This window comes from Salmo salar, chromosome 01, assembly GCF_965601325.2.
Source record: "Salmo salar chromosome 01, fSalSal1, whole genome shotgun sequence".
Classification (NCBI taxonomy): Eukaryota; Metazoa; Chordata; class Actinopteri; order Salmoniformes; family Salmonidae; genus Salmo; species Salmo salar.
Window position 1 is genome coordinate 38,245,706 of NC_138291.1, and position 17,462 is coordinate 38,263,167.

Here is a 17,462-nt window from a genome sequence, read left to right on the forward strand (position 1 = left end):
CATTAACAGGTGGGTCGCGACCAATACTTTAAGAAACGCTGCTGTAACAAGTACCACCGCGTTGGCTCACAGTACTAATACTGTCTTAACCCTGTAACAAGTAACACAGTGTTGGCTCACAGTACTAATACTGTCTTAACCCTGTAACAAGTAACACAGTGTTGGCTCACAGTACTAATACTGTCTTAACCCTGTAACAAGTAAGACAGTGTTGGCTCACAGTACTAATACTGTCTTAACCCTGTAACAAGTAACACAGTGTTGGCTCACAGTACTAATACTGTCTTAACCCTGTAACAAGTAACACAGTGTTGGCTCACAGTACTAATACTGTCTTGCGAATAACCCTGTGAATCGACATTCACAAAATATACATACACAAAACATACAAGACATTAAAGAAAAACAGCAAAGAAAAGATTATCAAGTCTATAACATGTTGTCAGATTATTTTTGCAAAATTCCAGTAATTTCCCCCAAATTCTGGTTTTCCAGAAATCCTGGAATTTTGATTAGTTGATGTGACAAAAATACATTAAGACAATCAGACTTACCAGAGTGTCTTTACTGGTGAAGTGCACTAGCCAACCTTCCTTCATGACATTACTGCTTTTCCTCTTGGTGTGTTTGACTGACTGGACCACTCGCATCAGCGGGATATTGTTGCTAGTAGATGGGCTTTGGAATGAAGGAAGTCAAACATAAAACTCTGGCGGTGTGAATGCTTTTCTTAACATTAGGACTCAGGTAGGGTTATGACCAATGTTCCCTCTAATTTTTTCAGCACTGAGCAAATTTCAGGTCTGATGAGCACAAACTGTGAACACTGAGGCTGTACCCGCTTTAAGTTACAGTTTTATCAGCGGCCAAGTAGGCTACTGTGGCTATTTGATCATAATGTAGGCCTACCAGCGTGGCCTGCCTTAAAAAACAATGGAGAAAATGCATCACATAACATTTGTCACGGATCCCCCCGGTACTGCTGCTCATTCTGTTCACCAGTTCCGGAGGTCTATGTCACTGGCTTTCCAGGCTTCACTGAACGGATTCATTATCATCAACCCCGGACTGTCTTGTCTGATTACACACACCTGGATCCCATTTCCCCTGATTAGTATGTTATATATGTGCCCTCTGTCTTTGTCGGTTATTGTTCCCATGTCCGTTGGTTGTGTGAGTACCTATGTGTTGGTGCAGCTGTTATGCTTTATATATTTTGTATTACGGGTATTGTCCCGTGTCGTTTGGGAACAGCCCAGTGTTTTTGTATACGTGTTTGTTTTGAGAGTATTAAAAACTCCTATTGTGTATTCCTGCGCCTTTCTCCAAATCCTTTATACCAGCGTGACAACATTTTAACATGGAAATGGCTGTTCTATCATTCAGCCTACAGTAGCAGCCAATGTGTGGTGTTCAATGTAGGCCTACATTGAAAAGAAACATGCAGCGTTTGACATTAAACTGTTCATCCACTTGTCCTTGAGACAGAGGTGACTGAACATGTTGTGTTTGATGCAAGAAACCGGCTTTACAAAATAAAATGCATTTTTATTCCCATTATTATAGAGAATCAGACAAATTATGCTACCCTCTGACTATTGGCTACTTAACACTCGGGAGCTTGGGGTTAAAGGGGAACTTGGGCTCCCGAGTGGCGCAGCAGTCTAAGGTACTGCATCTCAGTGCTAAAGGCGTCACTACAGACCCTGGTTCGATCCCGGGCTGTATCGCAACCGGCTGTGATCGGGAGTCCTATAGGGCGCCACACAATTGGTCCAGCGTCGTCCGGGTTAGGGGAAGGTTTGGCCGGGGTAGGCTGTCATTGTAAAATAATAATTTGTTCTTAACTGACTTGCCTAGTTAAATAACGGTTAAATTATTCAAGCTTGTCTCAAAATACAAAACTGCCTATTTGTTACGGATACAGGTATCCTGTGTGTATCCTGTATGTTTATTTTCTCTCCTTCTCCCCTCACAGGTGACAATCATCATTCTCCAATCAGTCACTAATCAGAAGACACCTGCACCTTTTCATTTACCCTATCACAGCCCCTTTCCATTGGTTTAAAAACCCATTCAGTTGTTTTCTCCCCAGATCAATCTTTGTGTTCATTCTCTCTCAATCTCTCTCTCTCTCTCTCTCTCTCTCTCTCTCTGGGTCCGCAGCTCTCTCTTTCTGTATTGATCTCTCTTTTGTATTGCAACTACATGTCACTTTGTCCGTCAGCCTGTGAGTATTGTTTTTGGTTAGTGTTGACTGTTTGTTTGGTGGGAAAAGGGGGTACCAAGACAAGTTGCCCATGGGCATACACTACCCTTAGGAATACTTTGTCTAAGTACCCTAGTTAGAACTGGGCGGACCACCCACTGTATTTTTGGTTAGTTAGCTAGCTGTTATTGAAGTAGGCAAGACTAGCTTAGGGGTGTTTTTGGATTATTGTTTCTTTGTTTGGGTCCAGCTTAGCCCCTTTTCTCACACCCCCATTACTGTGTGTTTATAAATAAACCATTAGAGTTTGACGGTAGATTGTAGTTGTCTGTGGTTACTTGTTCTCACTGTTACTTTTTCACTTATAATTTGCATGATTTATGTTACGGGTTTCGTTGCCATCCCCCCTAGACTGCAGGGCCAAAGAGTATTCGTAACGCCATTTAAGACAAAAAAGCTCTTTACCTGACTCGCTTTTCAAATGTCTAGAAATGTACATATTTTGTGCTCTTGTAGGAAGCAATCACTCCTCTACTGCTGCCTACAAATTATCTATAACTGGGCTGATAACTCACTAACTAGCAAAATATATTAACAAAATGTGCACACGTGGATACATGCAGCTCTTGCTTTTATCTCCAAACAAGTGCATCTACTCACGCTGTAAACACAGTCCAGTTCAAAGTAAATGGTGCAGATCCATATATAGCAATGGTTTATTTGCATATAGGCCTGCTGCAGCTATGATTTGGTTATGTCACACCGGTCTGCATAGAGTACAAGTCACGTATGTCAATGCAATAAAATCCTACTCTGATGCGTTCTACCTACAACAAAATCTCTTGCGTTTGTTTTATTTCGGTATGTTGCATTGAAAGTGGCTAATGTGTTGATTCGATCACAATTATAACAGTAAAGAGTCAAGATCACTTTCTGAGTCAAAATGCAAGACGAGAGCTACTGCTCAGATTTTTTTACATTACTTAATAAACGTAAGCCTATGCAACATTAACCAATTAAAAACAGTACTGTAGCAATGAGGTTTGTGCAGTATGCTATAGGCCCAATATATTACCAGGGCATATTGGCTTTGCTTGAATTGCCCTGCCAATGCATTGTTTGGGAATTATTTTGAAATATATTTCAAAATTGGAGGTAGGCTATATGATCACACCGGTAATAGATCCGTTGTTGTGTTACTTGTGAGGCACAGCGGAATGAGTGAATTTAAATGATTAGCTTTTTCTTTTTATTTTACTGGGCTGATGGTGCCTGCATCTGATGGCCAGTCTCAGTGGAGGGAGAAAGCAGCAGACTGAGGGTCTGTCTCAACATCCCTCCGCTCTCCCTTTCCCCCACTGACACTGACCAAAAATGTCTGTCTTCCAGCTGATAGTGAAACTTGAGTCGCACCTCATTTCTGCCTCATGTACAAATTCATGTTACTCCTATGAAAAGTGAAATATTCCTCAATATTAAAGTCCCAAGCCACTTATAACAATGCAAACCTATCAATACACTTTCCTACTCATTCATTACTGCTTGTTGTAGCGCTGAGTGGAAATAGGAAGAACACGCATTTTATGGTTTATAAAAGTGTTGAATACAAAGTGTTGACATGGCTGAGTAAGAACTTAAACATGAATGCAGTCATAAAAGCAGCAGCTCTTTGCTGTATTCGTTGACAGTCTCTCTAGTCGTGGTTTTAAACATTTTGAAATCTCACAGTATCAACTTTTCTGTAGCTTTTATGCCTGCTACGTTACTGCAGACACAGTAATCATCCGATTGGCCAGCGGTAGACCTTATAGTGCACTTGATTTGCTCTCCGGGCCCGCCTACCTGGTGCGTAGGGCAGCTGAATTGGGTGCACCTACCACCGGCAGCCCGAGACAAAAAAAAAAGGCTTTATCATTGGCTTTTTTACAGAAATGTTTGGAGATCGACCAGTCGATCGCGAACAACCGGTTGTTACCACTGCTCTAAAAAGTTGAGTGAACTTCAATCTCGTGCTTTTCTCTGTGGACTGACATCTCTTCTGCTCGGAAGTCCCGGGGAGTTGCACAGCAGTCAAGGGGCTACTGCGTGCAGCTTAGAAGGAACATTGTTTATGGCTATGGTTAAGCCGTGGTGTGGACATGAAGCAAAGATAAGGATAGAACCGGGATGTGGACATGAACCAAGGGTTAGGGTTGTGATTGAGGCTAAGGTTAGGGTTGAACTGGGATGTAGACATGAAGCAAGGGTTAGAGTTGTGGTTGAGGCTAGGGTTGAACCGGGATGTGGTTGAAGCTAGGGTTAGAGTTGTGGTTGAGGCTAGGGTTGAACCGGGCGGTGGACATGAAGTTGTGGTTGAGGCTAGATGATTATCCTTCCACTCCTGAGAGTAAGGTACTTTCCAATGCCCATACCAGCATACTAATTCCCAATACATTGCTTCATTCTAAACAGTATGCTAGAGTAGATATTGTAAGAGGAACTATGACCATTGGGGTGTCCCTCTGGCCTAGTCCTAGGCCCAGCCAATCACCTTATAGCCCTGTTGGAGTCGTCCTCTGGGTCGTGGAGATCTCCCATTTCCCCATGGCCAGCCTCCAGCAGGCCACAGTCAGTCACCATGGCCTCCTCCATGTCATCCATGAGACCACTGTTCCTGTCGTGGTCGTCACAACCCTGCCCCATCACCAAATCAGACTCCGCCCCTGGGCTCAGTAGTTCTGGAGGAGGAGGAGGAGGAGCAGCAGCAAGTGGAAACGCACACAAGGAATTAGAAAAAAGTTGAAAATTAAGTACGCCAAAGAATACCTGTTTTTTAAAGAAGAAGAAAGAAGGAACCAAAAGAGGACAATACTAAGAATATCAGAATGGTAGTGTGGAAGAGATTTTAAAATAAAACAGTGAAGTTATTTCACAGTCCTAATTTGGTCAATATTTACAAGGAACATTCTGGTACTTCCAAGAATTCAGCTGGTATTCTATTTGATTGACTTTCTACAGTCTCTGACAACTGAAGTAAATGCTGCAGAAATGAAAGAAAAACATCTCAATTCTGTGACATTTCTGTTAAAAATGTATGAGATGGACTACCACTTAGTTGGAAAGATCTGCCACACTTAAAGCAAAATAATGACTATCTAAAGTGAGACTTGCCTCCATTTTTAGACACTTCTCCAAGGCAGTTGTTTGGCACTTTGGGTGCACATCGTTTATGACAGTTGAATTTGCAATCTGTAACCGTGAGAGAGAAACAGATAGAGTGTGAGAGAATGTGTGTGAGAGAGAGTGAGAGAGAGAGACATAGAGTGTGCTAGAGGAGAGGGAAAGAGATAAAGGAAAGAGAGAGATAGCTGGCACATCCACATGAAACCTGTATAATAGCACTGTGACTAAAAACATCTGTCAGCTAGAGTACCTAATGAACAGTCTCTCATATGATACTATTACACCCTGTTCTGTCGTATATATACAGTACAGCTCTACACATACACTAACAACGGCTGCAAAAAAATATATATACATTTCCCAGCCATCATTTCAGGGACAAATGTTTTTGGCCGCAAAATAAATAAAAGCAACATGACTGCTTGTCTACACTGTAGTAACCATAGAATTACAGTACAGAGTATCTGTGAATTATGGAATCTCTACGGTAGTAACAACACTGTTGCTGCATTTGTGATTACCATGTAATTATACAGGTTACAGGGCTATCTAAAAATCAGACCATAATCGTTATTCAAGATGTCACAAATAAAGCTTGAGGGAGAAACAACTGCCATCTGTTAGCTTTGCCAACTCTGTGACAATCAAATCTCGACATATCCCAAAATAATACCACCTGAAAATATTGAGCTGGTAAAAGCCCACAAGTTAGTCACACAGTATTACAGCATCACCACCCCCTCCCCACCAGTCAACTGTTCATGATCTCAAGTCTCTCTCTCCAGGCCCTACTGTACCTTTGCATTGCAGGCCTTGACGGAACAGGCCCTTGAGTAGCTTCTTACAGTGCTGGCAGACGGTGGGGCGTGTGTAGGAGTGGACGACGAAGGTATGAGGCACCTTGACTTTGGACAGGAGGATTTTGTCTAACTCTATGGGCCGGCCGGTGTAGGAAGAGGACCTTCTCTCTCTGCCAGGAAAGATGTCTGACTGTGCCTTCTGCTGTGGAGGGTAGCAGGGCAAGGCACATGGTAGGCATGGAGGTAACAGATGACAAGCAACAACTACGTAAACTACAATTATATTATTCAATCCCCTTTCTTTGTCTTCTTTGTCTTATTTGGGCATATGACACTTTAGGGAAAAACAGAGAGAGAGTGCTTCTGGTGAGAATAGGCATATTGACTCTGCAGTAGGTGATGGCAGTGTTTAATACAGGAGTACATGGGGACAGGGTATTGGGGTACCTACCTCCATGCCGGAATTGACAGAAGACTGAGCATGCAGCGAGGAGAGGACAGGGACACACACAGGGAGGAGAGAGTTCAGAGTTAAACCTAACAGATATTCACAAACATGACTGACTGCTGCTTGAGTAAAGAGCTGCTCCTACAGAATTCATCACGAACACAACAAGCAACAGGCCTTGCAGAATCACATCAAGTCCTTTATAGTAGGAACATGACTCTCATTGTAATCCAACAATTTGTCATTGGGAGGTTGGGAATGCATAGGGCATGTAGTAATCTATGGTGTGTGTGTGTGTGTGTGTGTGTGTGTGTGTGTGTGTGTGTGTGTGTGTGTGTGTGTGTGTGTGTGTGTGTGTGTGTGTATCTGCTGCCGTGCCCATGTGAGCTTGGGCATGAGTTAGTGGCTCTTCCTGATGACCCACAGTAACCAGGGGTAAACTCACCAGTAAGGCCTCGTCGGAGGTGAAAGGCGAAGGCTCATTGGACCGTGTGTTGGTCAGGGTGGTCAAGCCGGTCAGAGAGACATTGGACAACCTCCGCTTGCGTATACCACTGCAGTTATTTGGGATTTTAAACGCACAGCGCTTGTGATAGTTCAGACCACAACCTTCGGTGAAAAACAGACGGTTTTCAGAGCAAAAGTGAGTTCACGTGTAATGTGGTAATTTTTATACTTGCATCAAACTGGTGAGAGACTGTCTTTATGGAACTAAGTAGGAATCATCTGATGGACCAAGTCATTCATGGATTGTTGAAACTTTGGGAGAGTTTCCTTCATGAGCTGGCCACCATTCCAGTCAGACAGAAGTACTTGCTAACTTTTATACATGCTAGGCTATTGTGTCTGCCTCCATCCACTCTGCACTACCTATCCACTCCTTTTCAACTACCACTTCAGCCTGACAGAAGACACATTGTTCTCAAGCAGGGGCTTTGTTGCTCATCATGAACCCCGAGGAGACCTCTTTAGACTAGAGTACACCTGGTGGCCTGTATCCCATGTACCCTAATTCTCTCTTACAGAGTTCCTTAACAGTGTTGGAGTGGCTGGAACTTAAAGAAATGTGTTCAAATAGGCCCAGGGCTGCATCCCAAATTGTACCCTATTACACTACAAAGTGCACTACTTTTGACCAGAGCTCTGGTCAAAAGTAGTGCGCTATATAAGGAATAGGGTGCCATTCGAGATGCAGTCCAGGGCTCCTACTGTACAGTACCTACCTTCACACTTGAGGCCCTGTCTCACCAGGCCCCACAGCATCTCTCCACAGTGGTCACAGAAGGCAGGGGCCCGGTAGGAGTGGACAAACAAGGCATGGGGACGGATCTGGAAGTCCTCCACTGTTGCAGAGGCTAGAACAGGTCAACAACAATAGTCAATGGTTCAATTTCAACAGTTCCTCACATTCCCCAGATGTAATCCTGAAATTCCGGAACTCCAATTTGAGCAGCAGCAGCTGAAAAATGAGCTCCTACAAATATTGAAATTTACATGGTTTTTAGAGTGAAGTACATCGGAAAAAAGCAAAAGAAAACTGCAAGACTGAATAGGAGAAAAAACAAGCAACAAACAAAGAAGATAGGCTTTTGAAAAATAACTATTTTTCCTAAAATTGTAGTTATCTTATGTTCGCTGCTCTGGCACCCCAATGGTGGAACAAGCTCCCTCACGACGCCAGGACAGCGGAGTCAATCACCACCTTCCGGAGACACCTGAAACCCCACCTCTTTAAGGAATACCTAGGATAGGATAAAGTAATCCTTCTAACCCCCCCCCCCCCCCCTTAAAGATTAAGATGCACTATTGTAAAGTGGTTGTTCCACTGGATATCATAAGGTGAATGCACCAATTTGTAAGTCGCTCTGGATAAGAGCGTCTGCTAAATGACTTAAATGTAATGTAAATGTAATCTTAGCTAGCTGAATTGTTTACCAGTTGCTAAGCAGTTGCTAGGGACTCTTTTGGAAGAAGCTAGCTAGCTAACGAAGAACAACAAAGAATATCTAGTTAACAGAATAAAAGAAAGAGAAAATCAGGACAGAAGAAAAAGGATATCAAAGTGAAACAGTTCTCTAAAGACACAAGAGACAATAATACAAGAAACAACACTTCTGTAGCTTGTCAACTATGTGTCTGTCTATCCCTGTTCTCTCCTCTCTGCACAGGCCATACAAATGCTTCACACCGCGTGGCCGCTGCCACTCTAACCTGGTGGTCCCAGCGCGCACGACCCACGTGGAGTTCCAGGTCTCCGGCAGCCTCTGGAACTGCCGGTCTGCAGCCAACAAGGCTGAGTTCATCTCAGCCTATGCTACCCTCCAGTCCCTAGACTTCCTGGCGCTGACGGAAACATGGATTACCACAGATAACACTGCTACTCCTACTGCTCTCTCTTCATCTGCCCACGTGTTCTCGCATACCCCTAGAGCATCGAGCCAGCGGGGTGGTGGCACTGGAATCCTCATCTCTCCCAAGTGGACATTCTCTCTTTCTCCCCTGACCCATCTGTCTATCTCCTCATTTGAATTCCATGCTGTCACAGTTACCAGCCCTTTCAAGCTTAACATCCTTATCATTTATCGCCCTCCAGGTTCCCTTGGAGAGTTCATCAATGAGCTTGACGCCTTGATAAGTTCCTTTCCTGAGGATGGCTCACCTCTCACAGTTCTGGGTGACTTTAACCTCCCCACGTCTACCTTTGACTCATTCCTCTCTGCCTCCTTCTTTCCACTCCTCTCCTCTTTTGACCTCACCCTCTCACCTTCCCCCCTACTCACAAGGCAGGCAATACGCTTGACCTCATCTTTACTAGATGCTGTTCTTCCACTAATCTCATTGCAACTCCCCTCCAAATCTCCGACCACTACCTTGTATCCTTTTCCCTCTTGCTCTCATCCAACACTTCTCACTCTGCCCCTACTCGGATGGTATTGCGCCGTCCCAACCTTCGCTCTCTCTCTCCCGCTACTCTCTCCTCTTCCATCCTATCATCTCTTCCCTCTGCTCAAACCTTCTCCAACCTATCTCCTGATTCTGCCTCCTCAACCCTCCTCTCCTCCCTTTCTGCATCCTTTGATTTTCTCTGTCCCCTATCCTCCAGGCCGGCTCGGTCCTCCCCTCCAGCTCCGTGGCTTGACGACTCACTACGAGCTCACAGAACAGGGCTCCGGGCAGCCGAGCGGAAATGGAGGAAAACTCGCCTCCCTGCGGACCTGGCATCCTTTCACTCCCTCCTCTCTACATTCTCCTCTTCTGTCTCTGCTGCTAAAGCCACTTTCTACCACTCTAAATTCCAAGCATCTGCCTCTAACCCTAGGAAGCTCTTTGCTACCTTCTCCTCCCTCCTGAATCCTCCTCCCCCTCCCCCCCCCTCCTCCCTCTCTGCGGATGACTTCGTCAACCATTTTGAAAAGAAGGTTGACGATATCCGATCCTCGTTTGCTAAGTCAAACGACACCGCTGGTCCTGCTCACACTGCCCTACCCTGTGCTTTGACCTCTTTCTCCCCTCTCTCTCCAGATGAAATCTCGCGTCTTGTGACGGCCGGCCGCCCAACAACCTGCCCACTTGACCCTATCCCCTCCTCTCTTCTCCAGACCATTTCCGGAGACCTTCTCCCCTTCCTCACCTCGCTCATCAACTCATCCTTGACCGCTGGCTACGTCCCTTCCATCTTCAAGAGAGCGAGAGTTGCACCCCTTCTGAAAAAACCTACACTCGATCCCTCCGATGTCAACAACTACAGACCAGTATCCCTTCTTTCTTTTCTCTCCAAAACTCTTGAACGTGCCGTCCTTGGCCAGCTCTCCTGCTATCTCTCTCAGAATGACCTTCTTGATCCTAATCAGTCAGGTTTCAAGACTGGGCATTCAACTGAGACTGCTCTTCTCTGTGTCACGGAGGCTCTCCGCACTGCTAAAGCTAACTCTCTCTCCTCTGCTCTCATCCTTCTAGACCTATCTGCTGCCTTTGATACTGTGAACCATGAGATCCTCCTCTCCACCCTCTCCGAGTTGGGCATCTCCGGTGCGGCCCACGCTTGGATTGCGTCCTACCTGACAGGTCGCTCCTACCAGGTGGTGTGGCGAGAATCTGTCTCCGCACCATGCGCTCTCACCACTGGTGTCCCCCAGGGCTCTGTTCTAGGCCCTCTCCTATTCTCGCTATACACCAAGTCACTTGGTTCTGTCATATCCTCACATGGTCTCTCCTATCATTGCTATGCAGACGACACACAATTAATCTTCTCCTTTCCCACTTCTGATAACCAGGCGGCGAATCGCATCTCTCATGTCTGTCAGACTTATCAGTGTCGATGACGGATCACCAGCTCAAGCTGAACCTCGGCAAGACGGAGCTGCTCTTCCTCCCGGGGAAGGACTGCCCGTTCCATGATCTCGCCATCACGGTTGACAACTCCCTTGTGTCCTCCTCCCAGAGTGCTAAGAACCTTGGCGTGATCCTGGACAACACCCTGTCGTTCTCCACTAACATCAAGGCGGTGACCCGATCCTGTAGGTTCATGCTCTACAATATTCGCAGAGTACGACCCTGCCTCACACAGGAAGCGGCGCAGGTCCTAATCCAGGCACTTGTCATCTCCCGTCTGGATTACTGCAACTCGCTGTTGGCTGGGCTCCCTGCCTGTGCCATTAAACCCCTACAACTCATCCAGAACGCCGCAGCCCGTCTGGTGTTCAACCTTCCCAAGTTCTCTCACGTCACCCCGCTCCTCCGCTCTCTCCACTGGCTTCCAGTTGAAGCTCGCATCCGCTACAAGACCATGGTGATTGCCTACGGAGCTGTGAAGGGAACGGCACCTCCATACCTTCAGGCTCTGATCAGGCCCTACACCCAAACAAGGGCACTGCGTTCATCCACCTCTGGCCTGCTGGCCCCCCTACCTCTGAAGAAGCACAGTTCCCGCTCAGCCCAGTCAAAACTGTTCGCTGCTCTGGCACCCCAATGGTGGAACAAGCTCCCTCACGACGCCAGGACAGCGGAGTCAATCACCACTTTCCGGAGACACCTGAAACCCCACCTCTTTAAGGAATACCTAGGATAGGATAAAGTAATCCTTCTAACCCCCCCCCCCTTAAAAGATTTAGATGCACTATTGTAAAGTGGTTGTTCCACTGGATATCATAAGGTGAATGCACCAATTTGTAAGTCGCTCTGGATAAGAGCGTCTGCTAAATGACTTAAATGTAAATGTAATGTAAATGTAATCAGTACTCAATAGCTGAGTTGTATTCTGTGAATAGTGATATAGTAGTGAAGTAGTGTAGTGGTACCATGTTTCCAATGGATGTAGAATACAAAAAAAATGATTGGCCGTTGGCTGGTACAGTATTTGTATATTTTGAGGTAAAGGCTTTTTGCTGCAGTTAGAGTTGTGGTTTTTGGCTGACGCTGTTAGGCAGCATTGGGCAAATGGGATAGAGTGGAGAGCTCAGCATGAGACTGCCTCATCAAACTCGCATCTTCCCACCAACATGCTTGTCTCAGCACGCTGAATACATTCTGATTAGCCATTCTGCTTGGTAAATTAGTTACATTTATCCAAATTATTGTTTTGCCTTTTGTTTAAAAGCAAAACTATGGTTGGAAGTTGAACAACCTGTAGCTGTCATGACATATTTCAGAAGATGAGTGTGGATGTGAATGTGGTACCTAGGTAGGCTTAATCTAAATAAATACCTATGTCTAATTAGTGGTTCTATTGACATGTCCGCTTTCTGAGTTCTGCTTGTACCGCTACACAACTTTAAACACTCAAATAAAACAAACACTGATGAATATAAAGACACACTGTGGTGGTAAAGACAGCTCACATGATACACAGTATATCTGCATTCCAGCACGGCACAGTACAAACCGTTTCAGTGTACAAATCATTGGATAGAGTTAAAGTTGCCTTCTTCCTCACTCCCATTTTTCTGTTTACAGATTGGGGTGCACACCCGTTTTGCATCAAGTAGCATCCATCCTGCTCCAGCCTAACAAATTGACGTTGTTCACACCCTCGTGCTGGTAACAGTAAAAGTGTTCTTGGCATCCTATCCACCTTCACACTCATTAAGTTGCTCCAGAAGTCGAAAAAGATCAAACGAGGAAAGACAAATCGTGAGATCTTTGACAGGAAGACTGGCTGGTGAAAACAACTCTCTGGGATAGTGTAACACACCATAATGTTCATTTACCAACCATTACCATTTTTCTTTCTGTGAAGGGAACTGATGATTTTATTGATGAGTTCAGTGGAGAACAAGTGTTCTGGCATTTGGCCCCTGTGGTGAACCTCCTATTGTAGCTGCTCTATGTTAGCATGACACTCTCTCCATTCATACTTCCTGAGCTTATCAAGAGTCAAGAACAGAACAAGATTATAACTTGTTTTGACCTTCTACCTCAAATGTGAGTGCTAGCATAAGCTGAGATGAACTGAACAACGAGAGTAATACAAGACAATACTGCAGACAGACAGACACAGACAGTGTTAGCGGCATCTGTGCAGTAAGACATACCCATGTGAACCTTTACATCATGTGACCTCTTATAATGTAACACAATAGCCACACATTAGAATCCATGCAGTTCTCTGTTATGATTCACTTCGCGCAGCCTCCGATGCTGAAACAGTAACAGAACTAGACAACAATTTACACACCACAATCAACTGAGGACACATTTTGTTCAGAGCAGCCACGCAGTGGGAATGATCACAATTAATAATCACAGACAGTCTAGTCTTCACTGCTTCTTTCTGACAGTTGTAAGGTTCTTCCTGTGTTACTTTTACTCTGTGCTCACTGCTCTCTCAGCTGTCGAGTGTGTCATTAAAAAGTGTCATGAGAATGTGTTCATCTGGGCATGTAAATCACTAAATCACCTGAGCCCTCTCCTTCCCAGCGAGGGGTGCAGCCAGGGGGTAGTGGAGGTGTCAATCTACCCAATGTCTCCCCCCGTCTCTGTACCACAGCCACAACTAAATTACCTGCCATACTGTAACACACAGAGGGGGAAGAGAAAGCCTGCCAAGCGTTTGTAAAAACACTTTAGCAGTGTCAAACGCGATACTCCGATCACTTCCTACTCCTGGGCTAGGATAAGTACACCCCTGATTTTTTGCCAGGTGCGGCAGCCAAACAACTGGAGGGGGTGGAGGGGAGCAGAAGACTGCCAAAACAAAGCAGATCGACATCACTGGTTCAATACACAAAGATGATTAAAGACTTGAGTGACGACTTACTATTTGGTTATTTTTAATAAATGCTTTATTACTTCACAAGAGACGGGCATCTGAGATAGAACTTACAGTAATTGGTTAATTTGCATATTGGCATAGTTCCAAATCTCCAGATCCTGACTTGTGTGTTGGTGTTTCTGATTGGCAGCTAACCCTATGGTGGATTTAAGATATTATCTGAATGAATGATCTTCTGTAGCTGGCTATATCAGCTAGACACCAACATGCCCTCAAGCTCTGTGCTTGTCATGCAGCCAGTTATCCATGTTCTTGTCTGTTGTGATGACTGAGTAAAATTAACCATACAGTAGCTATTAGCTAAGCACAAAGAAAATATACACGCTTATGCCACTTAGATACTATGAAATGTAACATTACGTCCTCACTATTATCATTGTGTCGTCTGATTATTCCATTAAGCTGGGTAACATTGTGTCTCTCTCCTCCTTTTCAAGCTGCTATTATGGAGATGCTTTGTACTCTGTTCACAATCTGTATGAAGCTTGAACATGTTCTGCATTTAGAACAAAAACAAAAGGAACCTTCCACTTCCTGCTATTATTCAAAATCAAGGGTTCATAGGAGAGTTCACTCCTCTTCCATATATCAAATGGTATATTCTAGTGGCTACATAACTAACAGAAAAAACTGCTGAAGAGAAGCAGTGAATGCAATAGGCCTATGTTCTATGGCATTAAAACACTGTGGAAAAAGGTCATATGAATGTATACGACATATGCTAACAGAGATTAGCCTATATGCAAACAGAACACAGGTGAACAGAACTCACCTTCAAACAGGAGCATGCTACATATTCAAATGCGTAGGGCATGGATAGAAACACCTCAATCCAGAGGAAGACATTGTGTCATGTGTGACCTAAGGAGGGCCTGGGTCGTTTTAAATCATGGCAGCCGTAACAAAATGTTTTGAAACATTTTGCAACAGGAAACCACAATCAATGTTTCTTATTGGTCAAGTTTGGGTAGTTCCTCCCCATTTCAGTTTATTTCCTTCCGTTTGATGCCTAACAAACACAGCCCTATTCTAGTGTGTACTATAGTCTTACCCGATAGCACCACCTCCACCAGGTAGTGTGTAGTGTGTAACATGTAGTGAGTACTGGTCTTACCTGATAGCACCACCTCCACCAGGTAGTGTGTAACATGTAGTGGGTACTGGTCTTACCCGATAGCACCACCTCAACCAGGTAGTGTGTAACATGTAGTGAGTACTGGTCTTACCCGATAGCACCACCTCCACCAGGTAGTGTGTAACATGTAGTGAGTACTGGTCTTACCCGATAGCACCACCTCCACCAGGTAGTGTGTAACATGTAGTGAGTACTGGTCTTACCCGATAGCACCACCTCCACCAGGTAGTGTGTAACATGTAGTGAGTACTGGTCTTACCTGATAGCACCACCTCCACCAGGTAGTGTGTAACATGTAGTGAGTACTCGTCTTACCTGATAGCACCACCTCAACCAGGTAGTGTGTAACATGTAGTGAGTACTGGTCTTACCTGATAGCACCACCTCAACCAGGTAGTGTGTAACATGTAGTGAGTACTGGTCTTACCTGATAGCACCACCTCAACCAGGTAGTGTGTAACATGTAGTGAGTACTGGTCTTACCTGATAGCACCAACTCAACCAGGTAGTGTGTAACATGTAGTGAGTACTGGTCTTACCTGATAGCACCACCTCCACCAGGTAGTGTGTAACATGTAGTGAGTACTGGTCTTACCTGATAGCACCACCTCAACCAGGTAGTGTGTAACATGTAGTGCGTACTGGTCTTACCTGATAGCACCACCTCCACCAGGTCTCCCTCTGTGATGTCTGTAGCACATTTCACCAGCTGGAGGATGTTCTCTGAGTCTGGGACGTGGCGGAACAGCAGGATCTTGTCATACATCCCATAGAAGCCACACTCAGGTAACTGTGTAGGAGAGAAAAAAAAGAGTACATTTACATTTTACATTTAAGTCATTTAGCAGACACTCTTATCCAGAGCGACTTACAAATTGGTGCATTCACCTTATGATATCCAGTGGAACAACCACTTTACAATAGTGCATCTAAATCTTTTAGGGGGGGGGGGGGGGGGGGGGTTAGAAGGATTACTTTATCCTATCCTAGGTATTCCTTAAAGAGGTGGGGTTTCAGGTGTCTCCGGAAGGTGGTGATTGACTCCGCTGTCCTGGCGTCGTGAGGGAGCTTGTTCCACCATTGGGGTGCCAGAGCAGCGAACAGTTTTGACTGGGCTGAGCGGAAACTGTGCTTCCTCAGAGGTAGGGGGGCCAGCAGGCCAGAGGTGGATGAACGCAGTGCCCTTGTTTGGGTGTAGGGCCTGATCAGAGCCTGAAGGTATGGAGGTGCCGTTCCCTTCACAGCCCCGTAGGCAATCACCATGGTCTTGTAGCGGATGCGAGCTTCAACTGGAAGCCAGTGGAGAGAGCGGAGGAGCAGGGTGACGTGAGAGAACTTGGGAAGGTTGAACACCAGACGGGCTGCGGCGTTCTGGATGAGTTGTAGGGGTTTAATGGCACAGGCAGGGAGCCCAGCCAACAGCGAGTTGCAGTAATCCAGACGGGAGATGACAAGTGCCTGGATTATGACCTGCGCCGCTTCCTGTGTGAGGCAGGGTCATACTCTGCGAATGTTGTAGAGCATGAACCTACAGGATCGGGTCACCGCCTTGATGTTAGTGGAAAACGACAGGGTGTTGTCCAGGATCACGCCAAGGTTCTTAGCACTCTGGGAGGAGGACACAAGGCAGTTGTCAACCGTGATGGCGAGATCATGGAACGGGCAGTCCTTCCCCGGGAGGAAGAGCAGCTCCGTCTTGCCGAGGTTCAGCTTGAGGTGGTGATCCGTCATCCACACTGATATGTCTGACAGACATGCAGAGATGCGATTCGTCGCCTGGTTATCAGAAGGGGGAAAGGAGAAGATAGTAGCTGGCATTGGTTAACATTTGATAGGTTTTCTTGTTTGGTTGACTATAGCTCTGTCCAAAACAGATCCGTTGTTCTATTGCTTGTTGATTAAGTGGAAAGAAATGTACAATCGTTTCCTTTCAGACAATAAAAAAAAATATCTTAATAGTCAAATTAAAGATGTCCTTCTCTGCTTTCTTTTCAGGCAACACAAGAAGAAATCTGTCTCCATAGAGACCCTTCTGGAGGCATCTCACACAGCAGACTAGGGCAGATTAACCTAATAACATTTAGAGGAACAATGATGCTGTCTCTAAATTCAATTTACAGAGCCCAGGGTTCAACCTTTCACAAATGATGATACAGCACTGATACCCAACTGCCCATTGATAATATAGCTCCAAAGGATCTTCAGAGATATTTACAAAGCTGTTCATCACAGCCTCCATTCAGTAACAATGTAAGTTATAGCAAAGAAATATGCCTCTTCAAATGGAATTGCATTGGTGCTATGCTGCTGATTAAGGAGCCCCATAATGATGGACTGTTAATAGCCCTTATGATGCCTTATTTTACAGCTTATATGTTATAGACAGTTGAAGTCGGAAGTTTACATACACTTAGGTTGGAGTCATTAAAACTCGTTTT

The 17,462-nt window shown here is 45.1% G+C and overlaps 1 protein-coding gene across 3 annotated transcripts in view; it reads right to left on the minus strand.

Moving 5' to 3' along the window:
• prkd1 (protein kinase D1) overlaps positions 1-17,462 on the minus strand; it is a 68,104-nt gene that overhangs the window by 11,708 nt on the left and 38,934 nt on the right. For 2 of the 3 annotated variants that reach the window (XM_014192675.3, XM_014192658.3), the window contains exons 2-9: positions 15,676-15,814; positions 7,843-7,974; positions 7,065-7,228; positions 6,623-6,646; positions 6,169-6,373; positions 5,360-5,437; positions 4,740-4,926; positions 555-678 (exon numbers count right to left, since the gene is read on the minus strand). In XM_014192675.3, the coding sequence (XP_014048150.1) occupies positions 555-678; positions 4,740-4,926; positions 5,360-5,437; positions 6,169-6,373; positions 6,623-6,646; positions 7,065-7,228; positions 7,843-7,974; positions 15,676-15,814 (1,053 nt within the window). Of the gene's footprint in view, positions 1-554; positions 679-4,739; positions 4,927-5,359; positions 5,438-6,168; positions 6,374-6,622; positions 6,647-7,064; positions 7,229-7,842; positions 7,975-14,661; positions 14,874-15,675; positions 15,815-17,462 lie in introns of those variants that run through there. The other variant, XM_014192691.3, reaches the window with a different exon arrangement.